This window comes from Salmo salar, chromosome 23, assembly GCF_965601325.2.
Source record: "Salmo salar chromosome 23, fSalSal1, whole genome shotgun sequence".
NCBI lineage: Eukaryota > Metazoa > Chordata > Actinopteri > Salmoniformes > Salmonidae > Salmo > Salmo salar.
Window position 1 is genome coordinate 51,995,001 of NC_138313.1, and position 26,642 is coordinate 52,021,642.

At 42.7% G+C, this 26,642-nt stretch overlaps 1 protein-coding gene across 3 annotated transcripts in view; it reads right to left on the bottom strand.

The window, feature by feature from the left end:
- Nucleotides 1-2,175: 2,175 nt before the first annotated feature.
- LOC106596168 (ras-related protein Rab-11A) overlaps nucleotides 2,176-26,642 on the bottom strand; it is a 35,011-nt gene continuing 10,544 nt past the window's right edge. Inside the window, exons 3-6 of one of the 3 annotated variants that reach the window (XR_014382377.1) lie at nucleotides 20,306-20,499; nucleotides 17,334-17,414; nucleotides 5,787-14,368; nucleotides 2,176-5,607 (exon numbers count right to left, since the gene is read on the bottom strand). Coding sequence is in view for 1 of the 3 variants with exons in the window: in XM_045706118.2 (XP_045562074.1) it covers nucleotides 14,232-14,368; nucleotides 17,334-17,414; nucleotides 20,306-20,499 (412 nt within the window). In the remaining 2 variants the exon portion in view is untranslated. Of the gene's footprint in view, nucleotides 14,369-17,333; nucleotides 17,415-20,305; nucleotides 20,500-26,642 lie in introns of all 3 variants that reach the window. The other 2 variants (XR_014382376.1, XM_045706118.2) reach the window with 2 other exon arrangements.

Sequence of the window (26,642 nt, forward strand, 5' to 3'; positions counted from 1 at the left end):
TTCTAAAGTTATCTGATCGGGTAAGATAAAATGCATAGAAATAGAATGAATAGAACAGCCGTATCGTTGACTTGAATGGGGACGCCCGTTCTATTTGTTATATTTCTATGCGTTTATCCCTATCCGATCAGATCACTTTTGAAAAACTGGGGCCTGGCGGTCCACTGTACAGTACCAGCTAAAAGGGGAGACCAGAGATCACATACACGGATCAACTAAGGAGCGACATCCACAATTCATTTTTACAAAAGACAATATTTTTGCCCAAATGTCATAGGATTATATAATATGGTCTTTGTTGTAGTATATGATGTATGTTTGATATTTTGTAAAATGTTCTCTTAACAATTGGATCCATCTGAAAAGGGGAGCAGAATTTAACACAGGATCATTTAATAAATCAGGATGAAATGTTTAGGAAAAACTGGGTCCAGATGACGATTCCCTTTGTAGTGTTCAACCAGGGCCCATATGGATACATAGTAGTGCACTAAATAGGACATTTGGGACTCAGCTATTTGGGACTCAGCCACAGACAGAATTTTAGTAATAGGACAGTATGACATTATCTCCAGCCAGTGTATTGATCAGTAATAGGACAGTAGAACATTATCTCCAGCCAGTGTATTGATCAGTAATAGGACAGTATGTCATTATCTCCAGCCAGTGTTGATCAGTAATAGGACAGTATGACATTATCTCCAGCCAGTGTATTGATCAGTAATAGGACAGTAGAACATTATCTCCAGCCAGTGTATTGATCAGTAATAGGACAGTATGTCATTATCTCCAGCCAGTGTTGATCAGTAATAGGACAGTAGAACATTATCTCCAGCCAGTGTATTGATCAGTAATAGGACAGTATGACATTATCTCCAGCCAGTGTATTGATCAGTAATAGGACAGTATGACATTATCTCCAGCCAGATGTATTGATCAGTAATAGGACAGTAGAACATTATCTCCAGCCAGTGTATTGATCAGTAATAGGACAGTATGTCATTATCTCCAGCCAGTGTGTTGATCAGTAATAGGACAGTATGACATTATCTCCAGCCAGTGTATTGATCAGTAATAGGACAGTAGAACATTATCTCCAGCCAGTGTATTGATCAGTAATAGGACAGTATGTCATTATCTCCAGCCAGTGTTGATCAGTAATAGGACAGTATGTCATTATCTCCAGCCAGTGTTGATCAATAATAGGACAGTATGTCATTATCTCCAGCCAGTGTGTTGATCAGTAATAGGACAGTATTTCATTATCTCCAGCCAGTGTATTGATCAGTAATAGGACAGTATGTTATTATCTCCAGCCAGATGTATTGATCAGTAATAGGACAGTTGGTCATTATCTCCAGCCAGTGTATTGATCAGTAATAGGGACAGTATGTCATTATCTCCAGCCAGTGTATTGATCAGTAATAGGACAGTAGGTCATTATCTCCAGCCAGTGTATTGATCAGTAATAGGACAGTATGTCATTATCTCCAGCCAGTGTATTGATCAGTAATAGGACAGTAGAACATTATCTCCAGCCAGTGTATTGATCAGTAATAGGACAGTATGTCATTATCTCCAGCCATATGTTGATAATATGACTGACTTATTCTTAAATAGAAGCTTTACTTGACATTGCTGTTATCTACATTCTACTTGACGTTTTAGTATATAAATGACTAATTAAATGCTGCCGTCATGATAATATATTCACCATAGACGTGTAGCCTAGTTCCTAAAACCATGCAAGACATGCAAATAACATACTGGACATTTATATTTTTGGGGTATCAGATTAAGATTAGACAAACAGGTTTCCATCCAATTGGCGACAGGTTTTTAAATGTGAACATTGTGCATTTTTCCACCAAACAGACTTGTTGCAGATAAATAAATTTAAAAAAAAATCAGTGTGTGATGATGCAATGTGCACAAAATGTAATTTTTGTTTTAATTTTTCATGTACTGAATAAAAAAAAAAATTGAGTGTTTTAACTGTACAGATAATTTTGTCACAAAAAGTGTTTTGTTAAGTACTCTGGTCTTGTTATCCCACGATGTCGAACAAACAAATGATCTGTGGGCATTTATAAAATTGTACCGACACTTCCTGTTTCCATCACAGATGTGGTGAGATTATTTTTTCAAAAATAAGGTATGACTTTACGAAGTGGATGAGACCTTTAAACTCAGAGGTAAGTTTATTTATTAATTGTAATTAGTGGACAGAGAGAACAGTTTCATTATAAACAAAACAAATAACAAATAACAATAACAACAACAAAATCACAGTACAGCATGAATGAAAAAATAAAAACAGTGGTGCCGAGGACGCATAAAGTGAAAGATCATTGACGTTAAAAAAAAAAAAAATCACACAACAGCAATAGTTAAGGGGACTACATAAACCGAGCAAAGCTAGCCTGTTCCAAAGCTAAAGCTAGCCTGTTCCAAAGCTAAAGCTAGCCTGTTCCAAAGCTAAAGCTAGCCTGCTCCAAAGCTAAAGCTAGCCTGCTCCAAAGCTAAAGCTAGCCTGCTCCAAAGCTAAAGCTAGCCTGATCCAAAGCTAAAGCTAGCCTGCTCCAAAGCTAAAGCTAGCCTGCTCAAAAGCTAAAGCTAGCCTGCTCCAAAGCTAAAGCTAGCCTGCTCCAAAGCTAAAGCTAGCCTGATCCAAAGCTAAAGCTAGCCTGCTCAAAAGCTAAAGCTAGCCTGCTCCAAAGCTAAAGCTAGCCTGCTCCAAAGCTAAAGCTAGCCTGCTCCAAAGCTAAAGCTAGCCTGCTCCAAAGCTAAAGCTAGCCTGCTCAAAAGCTAAAGCTAGCCTGATCCAAAGCTAAAGCTAGCCTGCTCAAAAGCTAAAGCTAGCCTGCTCAAAAGCTAAAGCTAGCCTGTTCCAAAGCTAAAGCTAGCCTGCTCCAAAGCTAAAGCTAGCCTGCTCCAAAGCTAAAGCTAGCCTGCTAAAAAGCTGAAGCTAGCCTGATCCAAAGCTAAAGCTAGCCTGCTCAAAAGCTAAAGCTAGCCTGCTCAAAAGCTAAAGCTAGCCTGATCCAAAGCTAAAGCTAGCCTGCTCCAAAGCTAAAGCTAGCCTGCTCAAAAGCTAAAGCTAGCCTGCTCCAAAGCTAAAGCTAGCCTGCTCCAAAGCTAAAGCTAGCCTGCTCAAAAGCTAAAGCTAGCCTGCTCCAAAGCTAAAGCTAGCCTGCTCCAAAGCTAAAGCTAGCCTGCTAAAAAGCTAAAGCTAGCCTGATCCAAAGCTAAAGCTAGCCTGCTCAAAAGCTAAAGCTAGCCTGCTCAAAAGCTAAAGCTAGCCTGCTCAAAAGCTAAAGCTAGCCTGATCCAAAGCTAAAGCTAGCCTGCTCCAAAGCTAAAGCTAGCCTGCTCAAAAGCTAAAGCTAGCCTGCTCCAAAGCTAAAGCTAGCCTGCTCCAAAGCTAAAGCTAGCCTGCTCAAAAGCTAAAGCTAGCCTGCTCAAAAGCTAAAGCTAGCCTGTTCCAAAGCTAAAGCTAGCCTGCTCCAAAGCTAAAGCTAGCCTGCTCCAAAGCTAAAGCTAGCCTGCTCCAAAGCTAAAGCTAGCCTGCTAAAAAGCTAAAGCTAGCCTGATCCAAAGCTAAAGCTAGCCTGCTCCAAAGCTAAAGCTAGCCTGCTCCAAAGCTAAAGCTAGCCTGATCCAAAGCTAAAGCTAGCCTGCTCCAAAGCTAAAGCTAGCCTGATCCAAAGCTAAAGCTAGCCTGATCCAAAGCAGTGTATTACATAGAGAATAGGATGCCCTTTGTGACACAGCCTTCTGTAACCGTAACATCCCTGCCAGACACACACACAGGGACCAGTGTCCCAACTGGCAACCTATCCACTAATAAAAAAGTGCACTACTTTCAACCCCTATGTGCCATTTGACCTCTTAAAAAAAGAAGGGTTAGTGTTCAGTAGGCCACACCGTAGCAAAAAATGTTTTAACAACAGGAAAAATATACATTAGTGTTTGTTATTGGACTACTAGTGCAGGTAGTTTTAAATCAGGTTTCTTCTGTTTCGTCCCTAATGAACACATCCCAGGTCATCACAGTACGATACAAGGCTGCAGTCATTCCAGGACAGGTAAATGTGTCAGAAGCCTAAACATTCAGGTCGTTCATGTTACCAGTCATGGTGGTGGTCCATAATAGCATATCAATAACAGCATGCTAATTTGTCATTCATTATCACGGAAGCAGTGCAGACTAATTTCTAACGCTATCCGTTTGATAAATGGGTTGTTTTAAAATTCAGTGCAAAACAGACACTATTTTATGTGAAGTGGGTTTTTAATGACGTTAATCTGGTCTAACTCCAGACAGTGGGTTATTAATGACGTTAATCTGGTCTAACTCCAGACAGTGGGTTATTAATGGCGTTAATCTGGTCTAACTCCAGACAGTGGGTTATTAATGACGTTAATCTGGTCTAACTCCAGACAGTGGGTTGTTAATCTGGTCTAACTCCAGACAGTGGGTTATTAACGCCGTTAATCTGGTCTAACTCCAGACAGTGGGTTATTAATCTGGTCTAACTCCAGACAGTGGGTTATTAATGACGTTAATCTGGTCTAACTCCAGACAGTGGGTTATTAATCTGGTCTAACTCCAGACAGTGGGTTATTAATCTGGTCTAACCCCAGACAGTGGGTTATTAATGACGTTAATCTGGTCTAACTCCAGACAGTGGGTTATTAATGACGTTAATCTGGTCTAACTCCAGACAGTGGGTTATTAATGACGTTAATCTGGTCTAACTCCAGATGGGTTATTAATGACGTTAATCTGGTCTAACTCCAGACAGTGGGTTGTTAATCTGGTCTAATTCCAGATGGGTTATTAATGACGTTAATCTGGTCTAACTCCAGACAGTGGGTTATTAATGACGTTAATCTGGTCTAACTCCAGACAGTGGGATATTAATCTGGTCTAACTCCAGATGGGTTATTAACGCCGTTAATCTGGTCTAACTCCAGACAGTGGGTTGTTAATCTGGTCTAACCCCAGACAGTGGGTTATTAATGACGTTAATCTGGTCTAACTCCAGACAGTGGGTTATTAATGACGTTAATCTGGTCTAACTCCAGACAGTGGGTTATTAATGACGTTAATCTGGTCTAACTCCAGACAGTGGGTTATTAATGGCGTTAATCTGGTCTAACTCCAGACAGTGGGTTGTTAATCTGGTCTAAGGTCTAACTCCAGACAGAGGCATATTAATGACGTTAATCTGGTCTAACCCCAGACAGTGGGTTATTAATGACGTTAATCTGGTTTTACTCCAGACAGTGGGTTATTAATGATGTTAATCTGGTCTAACCCCAGACAGTGGGTTATTAATGTCGTTAATCTGGTCTAACTCCAGACAGTGGGATATTAATCTGGTCTAACCCCAGACAGTGGGTTATTAATGACGTTAATCTGGTCTAACTCCAGACAGTGGGTTATTAATCTGGTCTAACCCCAGACAGTGGGTTATTAATGACGTTAATCTGGTCTAACTCCAGACAGTGGGTTATTAACGCCGTTAATCTGGTCTAACTCCAGACAGTGGGTTATTAATGACGTTAATCTGGTCTAACTCCAGACAGTGGGTTGTTAATCTGGTCTAACTCCAGACAGTGGGTTATTAATGACGTTAATCTGGTCTAATTCCAGACAGTGGGTTATTAATCTGGTCTAACTCCAGACAGTGGGTTATTAATGACGTTAATCTGGTCTAATTCCAGACAGTGGGTTATTAATGCCGTTAATCTGGTCTAATTCCAGATGGGTTATTAACGCCGTTAATCTGGTCTAACTCCAGACAGTGGGTTATTAATCTGGTCTAATTCCAGATGGGTTATTAATGCCGTTATCTGGTCTAACTCCAGACAGTGGGTTATTAATGCCGTTAATCTGGTCTAACTCCAGACAGTGGGTTATTAACGCTGTTAATCTGGTCTAATTCCAGATGGGTTATTAACGCCGTTAATCTGGTCTAACTCCAGACAGTGGGTTATTAATCTGGTCTAATTCCAGATGGGTTATTAATGCCGTTATCTGGTCTAACTCCAGACAGTGGGTTATTAACGCTGTTAATCTGGTCTAACTCCAGACAGTGGGTTATTAATCTGGTCTAACTCCAGACACTGGCTCCTACCCACACTACTATTACCCTGTAGACCAGTCCTGCTGTAGGCCGTGGTAAATTGTGTGATCTGCTTGACACGAGTTGCTTGGGGGAAACTGCAGCGCTCCTTGGCTACCTGCCAACCACCCTGATCACACGTACATTTTAAAAAGGGTAGGAACCTGTCCTGTCCACAAACTCTGAGAGATAGGAGAGCTGGGCTTGAAGAGAAGGGGAGGTGGCATCTGAAAACAATCTACAGACCAACCAACAAGTCATTCTACAATAAAGGCACTGAAACGAGTCACTACTCAAAGCATTAAGCCCCGAAACAAGTCACTACTCAAAGCATTAAGCCCCGAAACAAGTCACTACTCAAAGCATTAAGCCCCGAAACAAGTCACTACTCAAAGCATTAAGCCCCGAAACAAGTCACTACTCAAAGCATTAAGCCCCGAAACAAGTCACTACTCAAAGCATTAAGCCCGAAACAAGTCACTACTCAAAGCATTAAGCCCCGAAACAAGTCACTACTCAAAGCATTAAGCCCCGAAACAAGTCACTGCTCAAAGCATTAAGCCCTGAAACAAGTCACTACTCAAAGCATTAAGCCCTGAAACAAGTCACTACTCAAAGCATTAAGCCCTGAAACAAGTCACTACTCAAAGCATTAAGCCCCGAAACAAGTCACTACTCAGTACTCAAAGCATTAAGCCCCGAAACAAGTCACTACTCAAAGCATTAAGCCCCGAAACAAGTCACTACTCAAAGCATTAAGCCCTGAAACAAGTCACTACTCAAAGCATTAAGCCCCGAAACAAGTCACTACTCAGTACTCAAAGCATTAAGCCCCGAAACAAGTCACTACTCAAAGCATTAAGCCCCGAAACAAGTCACTACTCAAAGCATTAAGCCCCGAAACAAGTCACTACTCAAAGCATTAAGCCCCGAAACAAGTCACTACTCAAAGCATTAAGCCCTGAAACAAGTCACTACTCAAAGCATTAAGCCCCGAAACAAGTCACTACTCAAAGCATTAAGCCCCGAAACAAGTCACTGCTCAAAGCATTAAGCCCCGAAACAAGTCACTACTCAAAGCATTAAGCCCCGAAACAAGTCACTACTCAAAGCATTAAGCCCCGAAACAAGTCACTACTCAAAGCATTAAGCCCTGAAACAAGTCACTACTCAAAGCATTAAGCCCCGAAACAAGTCACTACTCAAAGCATTAAGCCCCGAAACAAGTCACTACTCAAAGCATTAAGCCCTGAAACAAGTCACTACTCAAAGCATTAAGCCCTGAAACAAGTCACTACTCAGTACTCAAAGCATTAAGCCCCGAAACAAGTCACTACTCAAAGCATTAAGCCCCGAAACAAGTCACTACTCAAAGCATTAAGCCCTGAAACAAGTCACTACTCAGTACTCAAAGCATTAAGCCCCGAAACAAGTCACTACTCAAAGCATTAAGCCCTGAAACAAGTCACTACTCAAAGCATTAAGCCCCGAAACAAGTCACTACTCAAAGCATTAAGCCCTGAAACAAGTCACTACTCAGTACTCAAAGCATTAAGCCCCGAAACAAGTCACTACTCAAAGCATTAAGCCCTGAAACAAGTCACTACTCAGTACTCAAAGCATTAAGCCCCGAAACAAGTCACTACTCAAAGCATTAAGCCCCGAAACAAGTAACTACTCAAAGCATTAAGCCCCGAAACAAGTCACTACTCAAAGCATTAAGCCCCGAAACAAGTCACTACTCAAAGCATTAAGCCCCGAAACAAGTCACTACTCAAAGCATTAAGCCCTGAAACAAGTCACTACTCAGTACTCAAAGGATTAAGCCCCGAAACAAGTCACTACTCAAAGCATTAAGCCCTGAAACAAGTCACTACTCAAAGCATTAAGCCCCGAAACAAGTCACTACTCAAAGCATTAAGCTCCGAAACAAGTCACTGCTGAGTACTCAAAGCATTAAGCCCCGAAACAAGTCAGTAGTCAAAGCAATAAGCCCCGAAACAAGTCACTACTGAAAGCATTAAGCCCTGAAACAAGTCACTACTCAGTACTCAAAGCATTAAGCCCTGAAACAAGTCACTACTCAGTACTCAAACCATTAAGCCCCGAAACAAGTCAGTACTCAAAGCATTAGGCACGACTCGGTACTCTCTCTTTCTGCTAACCATAAACCATGTTTTAGGATTAGCAGAAAGCAGGGTTGGGGGTCAATTCCATTTCAATATCAGTCAATTCAGAAAGTAAACCAAATTCCAATTCCACATTTTCCTCATTGAAAAGCAATAAAGAGAATAGGATTTTGAATTGAAATCTCAGTTAACTTCCTGAATTGACGCCAACCCTGGCATAAACATGTTGTTTCAAACAAAACAGTCTAATGAATGAATCAATCTGAACAGGCACTGTGTTATGAGTCAGTCTCTAATGAATCAGTCTCTAATGAATCAGTCTCTAATGAATCAGTCTCTAATGAATCCGTCTCTAATGAATCAGTCTCTAATGAATCAGTCTCTAATGAATCAGTCTGAACAGGCACTGCGTTATGAGTCTAGCTCTAATGAATCAGTCTCTAATGAATCAGTCTCTAATGAATCAGTCTGAACAGGCACTGCGTTATGAGTCTAGCTCTAATGAATCAGTCTCTAATGAATCAGTCTCTAATGAATCAGTCTCTAATGAATCAGTCTCTAATGAATCAGTCTGAACAGGCACTGCGTTATGAGTCTAGCTCTAATGAATCAGTCTCTAATGAATCAGTCTCTAATGAATCAGTCTGAACAGGCACTGCGTTATGAGTCTAGCTCTAATGAATCAGTCTCTAATGAATCAGTCTCTAATGAATCAGTCTCTAATGAATCAGTCTGAACAGGCACTGCGTTATGAGTCTAGCTCTAATGAATCAGTCTCTAATGAATCAGTCTCTAATGAATCAGTCTCTAATGAATCAGTCTGAACAGGCACTGCGTTATGAGTCTAGCTCTAATGAATCAGTCTCTAATGAATCAGTCTGAACAGGCACTGCGTTATGAGTCTAGCTCTAATGAATCAGTCTCTAATGAATCAGTCTCTAATGAATCAGTCTCTAATGAATCAGTCTCTAATGAATCAGTCTGAACAGGCACTGCGTTATGAGTCTAGCTGTAGTCAGGTCTCTCCAGACAGTGGTTATGTATGTGCCATTACTTGGACTTGATTAGTTGACCCCTTGACACCAAGGTGAACCATGCTCATCCTGGTCCCACGTCCGTTTGTGCCGTCTTAGCAACTCCTATAAATCACATGAGAGTTGGCAAGACGACGACAAACAGAGCTGGGACTCAGGACTCAGGACCACGCTAGGCGTCAAAGACTAGTGGCGACGAGACGGTCTGCCACCATCCACCATCTATCAACACAAAGGAAAGTGCTTCACAGCTCAGATAGGGGTTATACAGCTACATGCTATTTCAGAACACCAAAAATGGATCATGAATCTCAGTGCTGGAGGATGAAAAACCTTGGAAATGTAGTTTGAACGTTTCAGGAATTATGCAACCCTTTTAATTGTAAATATTAGATTACTTGGATATTGTTGTCTATGTAGAGCACTGATCCCTAGCCTATCATCATTAGCATTACTACCACTGATCCCTAGCCTATCATCATTAGCATTACTACCACCGATCCCTAGCCTATCAACATTAGCATTATAGCATTACTAAACACTGATCTCTAGCCTATCATCATTAGCATTACTACCACCGATCCCTAGCCTATCATCATTAGCATTATAGCATTACTAAACACTGATCTCTAGCCTATCACCATTAGCATTACTACCACTGATCCCTAGCCTATCATCATTAGCATTATAGCATTACTACCACTGATCCCTAGCCTTTCATCATTAGCATTACTACCACTGATCCCTAGCCTATCATCATTAGCATTATAGCATTACTACCACTGATCCCTAGCCTATCATCATTAGCATTACTACCACAGATCCCTAGCCTATCATCATTAGCATTACTACCACTGATCCCTAGCCTATCATCATTGGCATTATAGCATTACTAAACACTGATCTCTAGCCTATCACCATTAGCATTACTACCACTGATCCCTAGCCTATCATCATTAGCATTATAGCATTACTACCACTGATCCCTAGCCTATCATCATTAGCATTACTACCACTGATCCCTAGCCTATCATCATTAGCATTATAGCATTACTACCACTGATCCCTAGCCTATCATCATTAGCATTATAGCATTACTACCACTGATCCCTAGCCTATCATCATTAGCATTACTACCACTGATCCCTAGCCTATCATCATTAGCATTACTACCACTGATCCCTAGCCTATCATCATTAGCATTATAGCATTACTAAACACTGATCTCTAGCCTATCACCATTAGCATTACTACCACTGATCCCTAGCCTATCATCATTAGCATTATAGCATTACTACCACTGATCCCTAGCCTTTCATCATTAGCATTACTACCACTGATCCCTAGACTATCATCATTAGCATTATAGCATTACTACCACTGATCCCTAGCCTATCATCATTAGCATTACTACCACTGATCCCTAGCCTATCATCATTAGCATTACTACCACTGATCCCTAGCCTATCATCATTGGCATTATAGCATTACTAAACACTGATCTCTAGCCTATCACCATTAGCATTACTACCACTGATCCCTAGCCTATCATCATTAGCATTATAGCATTACTACCACTGATCCCTAGCCTATCATCATTAGCATTACTACCACTGATCCCTAGCCTATCATCATTAGCATTATAGCATTACTACCACTGATCCCTAGCCTATCATCATTAGCATTATAGCATTACTACCACTGATCCCTAGCCTATCATCATTAGCATTACTACCACTGATCCCTAGCCTATCAACATTAGCATTACTACCACTGATCCCTAGCCTATCATCATTAGCATTATAGCATTACTAAACACTGATCTCTAGCCTATCATCATTAGCATTACTACCACTGATCCCTAGCCTATCATCATTAGCATTATAGCATTACTACCACTGATCCCTAGCCTATCATCATTAGCATTACTACCACTGATCCCTAGCCTATCATCATTAGCATTACTACCACTGATCCCTAGCCTATCACCATTAGCATTATAGCATTACTAAACACTGATCCCTAGCCTATCACCATTAGCATTATAGCATTACTAAACACTGATCCCTAGCCTATCACCATTAGCATTACTACCACTGATCCCTAGCCTATGATCATTAGCATTACTACCACTGATCCCTAGCCTATCACCATTAGCATTATAGCATTACTACCACAGCGAGAGGACATCATCTAGTTATGCAGCACACCACCAGGCTCCCAAATGGTCCCTTAAGCTATTCCTTTTATAGTGCACTACTTCTGGTTAGGGTAAGGGCTCTGGTTAATAGTAGTGCACTATATCAGGGAATAGGGTGCCATTTGGGATTCACAACAGCCAGCCAGGGTAATGAGAGTACAGTGCAGTCAATTTGAAGCTTACAGGTGAACAAAACAAACCTCAAATTATTTAATAAAATAACACATAAAAAAAATAATAATAATAAAAAAAAAATGTAAATCATATATTAAGACATTTCTGTGAAGATTCGTCCAGCGTTTGTCTGATTATTAAAACGTTGCTATATATAGATCCTTAAGGAACCAATGGGATCGGACACAGCTGTATAGTCCTGACTGGGGATCCTTAAGGAACCAATGGGATCGGACACAGCTGTATAGTCCTGACTGGGGATCCTTAAGGAACCAATGGGATCGGACACAGCTGTATAGTCCTGACTGGGGATCCTTAAGGAACCAATGGGATCGGACACAGCTGTATAGTCCTGACTGGGGATCCTTAAGGAACCAATGGGATCGGACACAGCTGTATAGTCCTGACTGGGGATCCTTAAGGAACCAATGGGATCGGACACAGCTGTATAGTCCTGACTGGGGATCCTTAAGGAACCAATGGGATCGGACACAGCTGTATAGTCCTGACTGGGGATCCTTAAGGAACCAATGGGATCGGACACAGCTGTATAGTCCTGACTGGGGATCCTTAAGGAACCAATGGGATCGGACACAGCTGTATAGTCCTGACTGGGGATCCTTAAGGAACCAATGGGATCGGACACAGCTGTATAGTCCTGACTGGGGATCCTTAAGGAACCAATGGGATCGGACACAGCTGTATAGTCCTGACTGGGGATCCTTAAGGAACCAATGGGATCGGACACAGCTGTATAGTCCTGACTGGGGATCCTTAAGGAACCAATGGGTTCAGACACAGCTGTATAGTCCTGACTGGGGATCCTTAAGGAACCAATGGGATCGGACACAGCTGTATAGTCCTGACTGGGGATCCTTAAGGAACCAATGGGATCGGACACAGCTGTATAGTCCTGACTGGGGTTCCTTAAGGAACCAATGGGTTCAGACACAGCTGTATAGTCCTGACTGGGGATCCTTAAGGAACCAATGGGATCGGACACAGCTGTATAGTCCTGACTGGGGATCCTTAAGGAACCAATGGGATCGGACACAGCTGTATAGTCCTGACTGGGGATCCTTAAGGAACCAATGGGTTCAGACACAGCTGTATAGTCCTGACTGGGGATCCTTAAGGAACCAATGGGATCGGACACAGCTGTATAGTCCTGACTGGGGATCCTTAAGGAACCAATGGGATCGGACACAGCTGTATAGTCCTGACTGAGTATAGAGCCTGGCCATGCAGCTGGGTCTCAGTATAGAGCCTGGCCATGCAGCTGGGTCTCAGTATAGAGCCTGGCCATGCAGCTGGGTCTCAGTATAGAGCCTGGCCATGCAGCTGGGTCTCAGTATAGAGCCTGGCCATGCAGCTGGGTCTCAGTATAGAGCCTGGCCATGCAGCTGGGTCTCAGTATAGAGCCTGGCCATGCAGCTGGGTCTCAGTATAGAGCCTGGCCATGCAGCTGGGTCTCAGTATAGAGCCTGGCCATGCAACTGGGTCTCAGTATAGAGCCTGGCCATGCAGCTGGGTCTCAGTATAGAGCCTGGCCATGCAGCTGGGTCTCAGTATAGAGCCTGGCCATGCAGCTGGGTCTCAGTATAGAGCCTGGCCATGCAGCTGTGTCTCAGTATAGAGCCTGGCCATGCAGCTGGGTCTCAGTATAGAGCCTGGCCATGCAGCTGGGTCTCAGTATAGAGCCTGGCCATGCAGCTGGGTCTCAGTATAGAGCCTGGCCATGCAGCTGGGTCTCAGTATAGAGCCTGGCCATGCAACTGGGTCTCAGTATAGAGCCTGGCCATGCAGCTGGGTCTCAGTATAGAGCCTGGCCATGCAGCTGGGTCTCAGTATAGAGCCTGGCCATGCAGCTGTGTCTCAGTATAGAGCCTGGCCATGCAGCTGTGTCTCAGTATAGAGCCTGGCCATGCAGCTGGGTCTCAGTATAGAGCCTGGCCATGCAGCTGGGTCTCAGTATAGAGCCTGGCCATGCAGCTGGGTCTCAGTATAGAGCCTGGCCATGCAACTGGGTCTCAGTATAGAGCCTGGCCATGCAGCTGGGTCTCAGTATAGAGCCTGGCCATGCAGCTGGGTCTCAGTATAGAGCCTGGCCATGCAGCTGGGTCTCAGTATAGAGCCTGGCCATGCAGCTGGGTCTCAGTATAGAGCCTGGCCATGCAACTGGGTCTCAGTATAGAGCCTGGCCATGCAGCTGGGTCTCAGTATAGAGCCTGGCCATGCAGCTGGGTCTCAGTATAGAGCCTGGCCATGCAGCTGGGTCTCAGTATAGAGCCTGGCCATGCAGCTGTGTCTCAGTATAGAGCCTGGCCATGCAGCTGGGTCTCAGTATAGAGCCTGGCCATGCAGCTGGGTCTCAGTATAGAGCCTGGCCGTGCAGCTGTGTCTCAGTATAGAGCCTGGCCATGCAGCTGGGTCTCAGTATAGAGCCTGGCCATGCAGCTGTGTCTCAGACAGACAGGACCAAAGCAGTCTTTTAGAAGGGGGTTTGGGGTCAAGGGAGTCAAGGGGGTCAAGGGGGTAGCAGGTGGTATAGGTGATGCTGTTAGATGCTCTGACAACACTGCATCTTTGGTTTATTCTCCGTCGGCTGCACCTGGATGTTGACCACGTTGTTGCTTGGCGACATGTTGTTGTCTTGCCGGTCTGACATCTGTTTCTGAGACACGATGCGGTAGATTTCTGCAGGGAGGGAGGGAGGGGGGGGGGGGGGGGGATGTGGAAGATAGGAGGGAGAGAGAGGAAGAGAAGAGAGACCGGAAGGAGAGATAGAGAGGAAGAGAAGAGAGACCGGAAGGAGAGAGAGGAAGAGAGACAGGAGGGAGAGTGGAAGGAGAGAGAGGAAGAGAAGAGAGACAGGAGGGAGAGTGAGTGAGAGAGAGGGACAGATGGGGGTGAGAGAGGGAGAGACAGAGAGACAGGAGGAAGACAGGAGAGAGAGAGAGAGAGACAGGAGGGAGAGAGAGAGAGAGAGAGAGAGAGAGACAGGAGGGAGAGAGAGACAGGAGGGAGATTACAATGTTACTGCAGTACTTTACTCCCGGCTTAAACAGGAAATGATCTAACACAATCACCAGATTGAATCGGAAAGCGTTCCCTTTGAAACATTGATTTGACTACACTGTGTGTGTTAGTCCAGGCATGGCAGGGGCCACAGGAAGGGAGTTGATCCACTGCAGAACAGTGTCTTTTTCTTGATTCCTCATTACCAACTCCACTCAATCGTATCGCAGGAGAAGATCCAAGGTCCCTCCCATCTGACGATCTACTCCAGTTGAGTTTTGAGAAAGAGGCGAGGAGATCGGATGGAAGGAATCTCGTTAAGATGATTAAGGAAAGAACTCTGGGGCTGGTTCTGTCAGGTCTGTTAGAGGAAGTGGACTCCAGGAGAAGCCTCACGTCAATCCTCATCAAGGCCAGTTAGTTAGATCATCTGGCTCCCGGAAATCAGCTGTGATTCGGTATTCAGGAAGCTCATCTGGAACTCAGCTGTGATTCGGTATTCAGGAAGTTCATCTGGAACTCAGCTGTGATTCGGTATTCAGGAAGTTCATCTGGAACTCAGCTGTGATTCGGTATTCAGGAAGTTCATCTGGAACTCAGCTGTGATTCGGTATTCAGGAAGTTCATCTGGAACTCAGCTGTGATTCGGTATTCAGGAAGTTCATCTGGAACTCAGCTGTGATTCGGTATTCAGGAAGCTCATCTGGAACTCAGCTGTGATTCGGTATTCAGGAAGCTCATCTGGAACTCAGCTGTGATTCAGTATTCAGGAAGCTCATCTAGAACTCAGCTGTGATTCGGTATTCAGGAAGTTCATCTGGAACTCAGCTGTGATTCGGTATTCAGGAAGTTCATCTGGAACTCAGCTGTGATTCGGTATTCAGGAAGTTCATCTGGAACTCAGCTGTGATTCGGTATTCAGGAAGTTCATCTGGAACTCAGCTGTGATTCGGTATTCAGGAAGTTCATCTGGAACTCAGCTGTGATTCGGTATTCAGGAAGTTCATCTGGAACTCAGCTGTGATTCGGTATTCAGGAAGTTCATCTGGAACTCAGCTGTGATTCGGTATTCAGGAAGTTCATCTGGAACTCAGCTGTGATTCGGTATTCAGGAAGCTCATCTGGAACTCAGCTGTGATTCGGTATTCAGGAAGCTCATCTGGAACTCAGCTGTGATTCGGTATTCAGGAAGTTCATCTGGAACTCAGCTGTGATTCGGTATTCAGGAAGTTCATCTGGAACTCAGCTGTGATTCGGTATTCAGGAAGCTCATCTGGAACTCAGCTGTGATTCGGTATTCAGGAAGTTCATCTGGAACTCAGCTGTGATTCGGTATTCAGGAAGTTCATCTGGAACTCAGCTGTGATTCGGTATTCAGGAAGTTCATCTGGAACTCAGCTGTGATTCGGTATTCAGGAAGCTCATCTGGAACTCAGCTGTGATTCGGTATTCAGGAAGTTCATCTGGAACTCAGCTGTGATTCGGTATTCAGGAAGTTCATCTGGAACTCAGCTGTGATTCGGTATTCAGGAAGTTCATCTGGAACTCAGCTGTGATTCGGTATTCAGGAAGCTCATCTGGAACTCAGCTGTGATTCGGTATTCAGGAAGTTCATCTGGAACTCAGCTGTGATTCGGTATTCAGGAAGTTCATCTGGAACTCAGCTGTGATTCGGTATTCAGGAAGTTCATCTGGAACTCAGCTGTGATTCGGTATTCAGGAAGCTCATCTGGAACTCAGCTGTGATTCGGGATTCAGGAATCTAATCTGGAACTCAGCTGTGATTCGGTATTCAGGAAGCTCATCTGGAACTCAGCTGTGATTCGGGATTCAGGAATCTAATCTGGAACTCAGCTGTGATTCGGTATTCAGGAAGTTCATCTGGAACTCAGCTGTGATTCGGTATTCAGGAAGCTCATCTGGAACTCAGCTGTGATTCGGGATTCAGGAATCTAATCTGGAACTCAGCTGTGATTCGGTATTCAGGAATCTAATCTGGAACTCAGCTGTGATTCGGGATTCAGGAATCTAATCTGGAACTCAGCTGTGATTCGGTATTCAGGAAGCTCATCTGGAACTCAGCTGTGATTCGGGATTCAGGAATCTAATCTGGAACTCAGCTGTGATTCGGTATTCAGGAAGCTCATCTGGAACTCAGCTGTGATTCGGGATTCAGGAATCTAATCTGGAACTCAGCTGTGATTCGGGATTCAGGAAGTTCATCTGGAACTCAGCTGTGATTCGGTATTCAGGAAGTTCATCTGGAACTCAGCTGTGATTCGATATTCAGGAAGTTCATCTGGAACTCAGCTGTGATTCGGTATTCAGGAAGTTTATCTGGAACTCAGCTGTGATTCGGTATTCAGGAAGTTCATCTGGAACTCAGCTGTGATTCGGTATTCAGGAAGCTCATCTGGAACTCAGCTGTGATTCGGTATTCAGGAAGCTCATCTGGAACTCAGCTGTGATTCGCTATTCAGGAAGTTCGGCGGAGATGATCGCCCTAACACACAACCACTGGTGTCGTCCCTCATTCTCTGGCCCGTGTTAAACCCTGTGCCATAATACAACATTTAAAATATAACGACTGTATTAAACCTTATAGAAAACAGTCTATGCACAGACAAGACAGAGGACCACTCACCAGTCAGAATGGTCTGGAAGGATGTCTCCACGTTAGTAGAATCCAGGGCTGAAGTCTCCAGGAAAGACAAACCGTTCTTCTCTGAGGGACAGAGGGAAACGGTAAACCATGTCAATCATCACAGCGTCAAGGTCTCCCCGCGACGTCGCAGAGACATTACAAAAGGTGAATAAGCAACCTGAACTGACCTGAACAAATACATCTGAAACCAGTCCAGGTTGGATCTGAAACCAGACCAGGTTGGATCTGAAACCAGTCCAGGTTGGATCTGAAACCAGTCCAGGTTGGATCTGAAACCAGTCCAGGTTGGATCTGAAACCAGTCCAGGTTGGATCTGAAACCAGACCAGGTTGGATCTGAAACCAGTCCAGGTTGCATCTGAAACCAGTCCAGGTTGCATCTGAAACCAGTCCAGGTTGGTTCTGAAACCAGTCCAGGTTGGTGCTGAAACCAGACCAGGTTGGTGCTGAAACCAGTCCAGGTTGGATCTGAAACCAGACCAGGTTGGTTCTGAAACCAGTCCAGGTTGGTGCTGAAACCAATCCAGGTTGGATCTGAAACCAGTCCAGGTTGGATCTGAAACCAGTCCAGGTTGGATCTGAAACCAGTCCAGGTTGGATCTGAAACCAGTCCAGGTTGGATCTGAAACCAGACCAGGTTGGATCTGAAACCAGTCCAGGTTGGATCTGAAACCAGTCCAGGTTGGTTCTGAAACCAGTCCAGGTTGCATCTGAAACCAGTCCAGGTTGGTTCTGAAACCAGACCAGGTTGGTGCTGAAACCAGTCCAGGTTGGATCTGAAACCAGTCCAGGTTGCATCTGAAACCAGTCCAGGTTGGATCTGAAACCAGACCAGTTTGGATCTGAAACCAGTCCAGGTTGGTGCTGAAACCAGACCAGGTTGGATCTGAAACCAGACCAGGTTGGATCTGAAACCAGTCCAGGTTGGTGCTGAAACCAGTCCAGGTTGGTTCTGAAACCAGTCCAGTTTGGATCTGAAACCAGTCCAGGTTGGATCTGAAACCAGTCCAGGTTGGTTCTGAAACCAGTCCAGGTTGGTGCTGAAACCAGACCAGGTTGGATCTGAAACCAGTCCAGGTTGGATCTGAAACCAGTCCAGGTTGCATCTGAAACCAGTCCAGGTTGGATCTGAAACCAGACCAGTTTGGATCTGAAACCAGTCCAGGTTGGATCTGAAACCAGTCCAGGTTGGTGCTGAAACCAGACCAGGTTGGATCTGAAACCAGTCCAGGTTGGATCTGAAACCAGTCCAGGTTGGTGCTGAAACCAGACCAGGTTGGTGCTGAAACCAGTCCAGGTTGGATCTGAAACCAGTCCAGGTTGGTGCTGAAACCAGTCCAGGTTGGTGCTGAAACCAGTCCAGGTTGGATCTGAAACCAGTCCAGGTTGGTGCTGAAACCAGTCCAGGTTGGATCTGAAACCAGTCCAGGTTGGATCTGAAACCAGTCCAAGTTGGATCTGAAACCAGACCAGGTTGGTGCTGAAACCAGACCAGTTTGGATCTGAAACCAGTCCAGGTTGGATCTGAAACCAGTCCAGGTTGGATCTGAAACCAGTCCAGGTTGGTGCTGAAACCAGTCCAGGTTGGATCTGAAACCAGTCCAGGTTGGTGCTGAAACCAGTCCAGGTTGGATCTGAAACCAGTCCAGGTTGGTGCTGAAACCAATCCAGGTTGGATCTGAAACCAGTCCAGGTTGGTGCTGAAACCAGTCCAGGTTGGATCTGAAACCAGTCCAGGTTGGTGCTGAAACCAATCCAGGTTGGATCTGAAACCAGTCCAGGTTGCATCTGAAACCAGTCCAGGTTGGATCTGAAACCAGTCCAGGTTGGATCTGAAACCAGTCCAGGTTGGATCTGAAACCAGTCCAGGTTGGATCTGAAACCAGACCAGTTTGGATCTGAAACCAGACCAGTTTGGATCTGAAACCAGACCAGGTTGGATCTGAAACCAGACCAGGTTGGATCTGAAACCAGTCCAGGTTGGTTCTGAAACCAGACCAGGTTGGATCTGAAACCAGTCCAGGTTGGATCTGAACTGACCTGAACAAATACATCTGAAACCAGTCCAGGTTGGATCTGAAACCAGTCCAGGTTGGATCTGAAACCAGTCCAGGTTGGATCTGAAACCAGTCCAGGTTGCATCTGAAACCAGACCAGTTTGGATCTGAAACCAGACCAGTTTGGATCTGAAACCAGACCAGGTTGGATCTGAACTGACCTGAACAAATACATCTGAAACCAGTCCAGGTTGGTTCTGAAACCAGTCCAGGTTGGATCTGAAACCAGTCCAGGTTGGATCTGAAACCAGTCCAGGTTGGATCTGAAACCAGACCAGGTTGGATCTGAAACCAGTCCAGGTTGGATCTGAACTGACCTGAACAAATACATCTGAAACCAGTCCAGGTTGGTTCTGAAACCAGTCCAGGTTGGATCTGAAACCAGACCAGGTTGGATCTGAAACCAGTCCAGGTTGGTGCTGAAACCAGTCCAGGTTGGATCTGAAACCAGTCCAGGTTGGATCTGAAACCAGTCCAGGTTGGATCTGAACTGACCTGAACAAATACATCTGAAACCAGTCCAGGTTGGTTCTGAAACCAGTCCAGGTTGGATCTGAAACCAGACCAGGTTGGATCTGAAACCAGTCCAGGTTGGATCTGAAACCAGTCCAGGTTGCATCTGAAACCAGACCAGGTTGGATCTGAAACCAGTCCAGGTTGGATCTGAAACCAGTCCAGGTTGGTTCTGAAACCAGTCCAGGTTGGATCTGAAACCAGTCCAGGTTGGATCTGAACTGACCTGAACAAATACATCTGAAACCAGTCCAGGTTGGTTCTGAAACCAGTCCAGGTTGGATCTGAAACCAGTCCAGGTTGGATCTGAAACCAGATCAGGTTGGATCTAAAACCAGTCCAGATTGGATCTGAAACCAGTCCAGGTTGGTTCTGTACTGACCTGCGAACGCCCGTGCCCCATCGGTGGGCACGGCCCTGAGGTGACGCAGGTCACTCTTGTTGCCGACCAGCATAATAACGATGTTGCTGTCAGCGTGGTCTCTCAGTTCCTTCAGCCAACGCTCCACGCTTTCATAGGTCAGGTGTTTGGCGATGTCGTAGACCAGAAGAGCCCCAACGGCACCGCGGTAATACCTGTGGACCAGAGAAGACGGTTCGAATCAAATTGGATTGGTCACATACATATATTTAGCAGTTAAGAGCAAACAAACGTGACATGCTTTCCTAGAAGAGCTGTTCATATTGGCTGTCAGCTACACGTGATACAATCATAGAATGTGTAATACCTGACGACATAGAGAGGGTTACGTTATTAAAACGCTGATCTATGTTAGTTGGACTGGTTCATTCTGATACTACATTATTAAAATACTACATTACTAAAATACTACATTATTAAAATACTACGTTATTAAAATACTACGTTATTAAAATACTACATTATTAAAATACTACATTATTAAAATACTGATCTATGTTAGTTGGACTGGTTCATTCTGATACTACATTATTAAAATACTACGTTATTAAAATACTACGTTATTAAAATACTACATTACTAAAATACTACGTTATTAAAATACTACATTATTAAATACTACGTTATTAAAATACTACATTATTAAAATACTACGTTATTAAAATACTACATTATTAAAATACTATGTTATTAAAATACTACATTATTAAAATACTATGTTATTAAAATACTACATTATTAAATACTGATCTATGTTAGGTGGACTGGTTCATTCTGATACTACATTATTAAAATACTACATTACTAAAATACTACGTTATTAAAATACTACATTATTAAAATACTACATTACTAAAATACTACATTACTAAAATACTACATTATTAAAATACTACATTATTAAAATACTACGTTATTAAAATACTATGTTATTAAAATACTACATTATTAAAATACTGATCTATGTTAGGTGGACTGGTTCATTCTACGTTATTAAAATACTACATTATTAAAATACTGATCTATGTTAGGTGGACTGGTTCATTCTACGTTATTAAAATACTACATTATTAAATACTACATTATTAAATACTACATTATTAAAATACTACATTATTAAATACTACATTATTAAATACTACATTATTAAAATACTACATTATTAAAATACTACATTACTAAAATACTACATTACTAAAACACTAATCTAACTGACAGTACTGAGGCGATGGCTTTTTATCTCTTCTGTACTGCTGTGTCAGAACTAAGTGTTACGGAAATCTATGGTGTATGACAGGGACCATCAACTAGATTCAGCCGCGAGACGATTTTCTTTCTTATAGAGGGATGGTCAGGGGGGGCGGAACATAATTATCAATAATTTGTAGACTGCAAATTGACCGCAAGGAGCCCAAAACGGATAAAACATCTGACTAAAACATAATCATTTCAAACCTTCTTTACATTTGTATACAATCACATACTGTACATGTCTATTATACATGGGAATATTTTGGAACAGATTAACACAATGTAATAAAATACTGTAATAACACCAGCAATTGTATGTCCAGAATTATCCCTGGTGTATGTACTGTTACTGTGTAAATGATGTACAGTACCAGTCAAAAGTTTGGACACACCTACAAGCACCTACCCACTTCCAATATCAGATTAGAGCCATAATGGAGACATCTACCACCCCACTACCACTATCAGATTAGAGCCATAATGGAGACTAGACATCTATCACCCCACTACCACTATCAGATTAGAGCCATAATGGAGACATCTACCACCCCACTACCACTATCAGATTAGAGCCATAAGGGACACTAGGAATCTACCACTATCAGATTAGAGACATAATGGAGACTAGACATCTACCAGCCCACTACCACTATCAGATTAGAGCCATAATGGAGACTAGACATCTACCACCCCACTACCACTATCAGATTAGAGCCATAATGGAGACATCTACCACCCCACTACCACTATCAGATTAGAGCCATAATGGAGACTAGACATCTACCACCCCACTACCACTATCAGATTAGAGCCATAATGGAGACATCTACCACTATCAGATTAGAGCCATAATGGAGACATCTACCACTATCAGATTAGAGACATAATGGAGACTAGACATCTACCAGCCCACTACCACTATCAGATTAGAGCCATAATGGAGACTAGACATCTACCACCCCACTACCACTATCAGATTAGAGCCATAATGGAGACATCTACCACCCCACTACCACTATCAGATTAGAGCCATAATGGAGACTAGACATCTACCACTATCAGATTAGAGCCATAATGGAGACATCTACCACTATCAGATTAGAGCCATAATGGAGACATCTACCACCCCACTACCACTATCAGATCAGATTTTTTCAGATTAAAAAGGGGCAATCTGAATTTGCTGCATCCATTTTGGGATTTATAAATAAATATGATGATCAATAAACTAAATGTACCCGTTAATTCTTGAAGAAAATAAAACTTAATGAGCTCAGTTCAGCCGGTGTTCCCCGAAATATAAGCTTGTTTTACTCCAATGTTTGTAAACAATGTAAATGTAAACAAACACTGTATAGCCTCATAACATGGTTATAACTATAATGTTGATATCATGGATGGTTAGTCCTGTATAGTCTCATAACATGGTTATAACTATAATGTTGATATCATGGATGGTCAGTCCTGTACAGCCTCATAACATGGTTATAACTATAATGTTGATATCATGGATGGTTAGTCCTGTATAGCCTCATAACATGGTTATAACTATAATGTTGATATCATGGATGGTTAGTCCTGTATAGCCTCATAACATGGTTATAACTATAATGTTGATATCATGGATGGTTAGTCCTGTATAGCCTCATAACATGGTTATAACTATAATGTTGATATCATGGATGGTTAGTCCCGTATAGCCTCATAACATGGTTATAACTATAATGTTGATATCGTGGACGGTCAGTCCTGTATAGCCTCATAACATGGTTATAACTATAATGTAGATATCATGGATGGTCAGTCCTGTATAGCCTCATAACATGGTTATAACTATAATGTAGATATCATGGACGGTCAGTCCTGTATAGCCTCATAACATGGTTATAACTATAATGTTGATATCATGGATGGTTAGTCCTGTATAGCCTCATAACATGGATGGTCAGTCCTGTATAGCCTCATAACATGGTTATAACTATAATGTTGATATCGTGGATGGTCAGTCCTGTATAGCCTCATAACATGGTTATAACTATAATGTTGATATCATGGATGGTCAGTCCCGTATAGCCTCATAACATGGTTATAACTATAATGTTGATATCATGGATGGTTAGTCCCGTATAGCCTCATAACATGGTTATAACTATAATGTTGATATCATGGATGGTTAGTCCTGTATAGCCTCATAACATGGTTATAACTATAATGTTGATATCATGGATGGTCAGTCCCGTATAGCCTCATAACATGGTTATAACTATAATGTTGATATCATGGATGGTTAGTCCCGTATAGCCTCATAACATGGTTATAACTATAATGTTGATATCATGGATGGTCAGTCCTGTATAGCCTCATAACATGGTTATAACTATAATGTTGATATCATGGATGGTCAGTCCTGTATAGCCTCATAACATGGTTATAACTATAATGTTGATATCATGGATGGTTAGTCCTGTATAGCCTCATAACATGGTTATAACTATAATGTTGATATCATGGATGGTCAGTCCTGTATAGCCTCATAACATGGTTATAACTATAATGTTGATATCGTGGATGGTTAGTCCTGTATAGCCTCATAACATGGTTATAACTATAATGTTGATATCGTGGACGGTCAGTCCCGTATAGCCTCATAACATGGTTATAACTATAATGTTGATATCGTGGACGGTCAGTCCCGTATAGCCTCATAACATGGTTATAACTATAATGTTGATATCGTGGATGGTCAGTCCTGTATAGCCTCATAACATGGTTATAACTATAATGTTGATATCGTGGATGGTCAGTCCTGTATAGCATCATAACATGGTTATAACTATAATGTTGATATCGTGGATGGTCAGTCCTGTATAGCCTCATAACATGGTTATAACTATAATGTTGATATCATCGATGGTCAGTCCTGTATAGCCTCATAACATGGTTATAACTATAATGTTGATATCGTGGATGGTCAGTCCTGTATAGCCTCATAACATGGTTATAACTATAATGTTGATATCATGGATGGTCAGTCCTGTATAGCCTCATAACATGGTTATAACTATAATGTTGATATCATGGATGGTCAGTCCCGTATAGCCTCATAACATGGTTATAACTATAATGTTGATATCATGGACGGTCAGTCCCGTATAGCCTCATAACATGGTTATAACTATAATGTTGATATCATGGATGGTCAGTCCCGTATAGCCTCATAACATGGTTATAACTATAATGTTGATATCATGGATGGTCAGTCCCGTATAGCCTCATAACATGGTTATAACTATAATGTTGATATCATGGATGGTCAGTCCCGTATAGCCTCATAACATGGTTATAACTATAATGTTGATATCATGGATGGTCAGTCCTGTATAGCCTCATAACATGGTTATAACTATAATGTTGATATCATGGATGGTCAGTCCTGTATAGCCTCATAACATGGTTATAACTATAATGTTGATATCATGGATGGTCAGTCCTGTATAGCCTCATAACATGGTTATAACTATAATGTTGATATCATGGACGGTCAGTCCCGTATAGCCTCATAACATGGTTATAACTATAATGTTGATATCATGGATGGTCAGTTCCGTATAGCCTCATAACATGGTTATAACTATAATGTTGATATCATGGATGGTCAGTCCTGTATAGCCTCATAACATGGTTATAACTATAATGTTGATATCATGGATGGTCAGTCCTGTATAGCCTCATAACATGGTTATAACTATAATGTTGATATCATGGACGGTCAGTCCTGTATAGCCTCATAACATGGTTATAACTATAATGTTGATATCATGGACGGTCAGTCCTGTATAGCCTCATAACATGGTTATAACTATAATGTAGATATCATGGACGGTCAGTCCCGTATAGCCTCATAACATGGTTATAACTATAATGTTGATATCATGGATGGTCAGTCCTGTATAGCCTCATAACATGGTTATAACTATAATGTAGATATCATGGACGGTCAGTCCCATATAGCCTCATAACATGGTTATAACTATAATGTTGATATCATGGATGGTCAGTCCTGTATAGCCTCATAACATGGTTATAACTATAATGTTGATATCATGGACGGTCAGTCCCGTATAGCCTCATAACATGGTTATAACTATAATGTTGATATCATGGATGGTCAGTCCCGTATAGCCTCATAACATGGTTATAACTATAATGTTGATATCATGGATGGTTAGTCCTGTATAGCCTCATAACATGGTTATAACTATAATGTAGATATCATGGACGGTCAGTCCTTGCTTCCATAGCTCCGTGTATGAATTTGAGAGTGGTTACATTTCTCCTCAACCTTTTTAGTTTTGCTTCAACTGCTGATTTCCGCTTTAAGTGTTTGAGCTACTAAAAATGTATAATTATTATTGATCATCATTAACAAATTAGCCTTAAACCTTAAACTTTCCTCCTCCTGCTGCCTTGGAAAAGAGCTTTCTTTCCTCAATATATAAACAAATCAAGTTTATACACTATATCTAAATTATCTCTATTGCCCCGTTCAGGAGGAATATCCAGGTGAGTCGTCTCAGGTAAATTATTTTTAAATTTGGGGGAAAAACATAATTTTCCACCGTGTATAGATAACAATAATCTAGTAAATTACAAAGTCTTTATTCATTAAGTGACAACCTAATATTGAAGATGGCGCACAAACGTCCAAGATAGGAACACGCCCCCCTACATCGTATTGGTCAGCGTGTGAAGCTGAACCCGCCCCCCCCCCTACATCGTATTGGTCAGCGTGTGAAGCTGAACCCGCCCCCCCCTACATCGTATTGGTCAGCGTGTGAAGCTGAACCCGCCCCCCCTACATCGTATTGGTCAGCGTGTGAAGCTGAACCCGCCCCCCTACATCGTATTGGTCAGCGTGTGAAGCTGAACCCCCCCCCCTACATCGTATTGGTCAGCGTGTGAAGCTGAACCCGCCCCCCCTACATCGTATTGGTCAGCGTGTGAAGCTGAACCCGCCCCCCCTACATCGTATTGGTCAGCGTGTGAA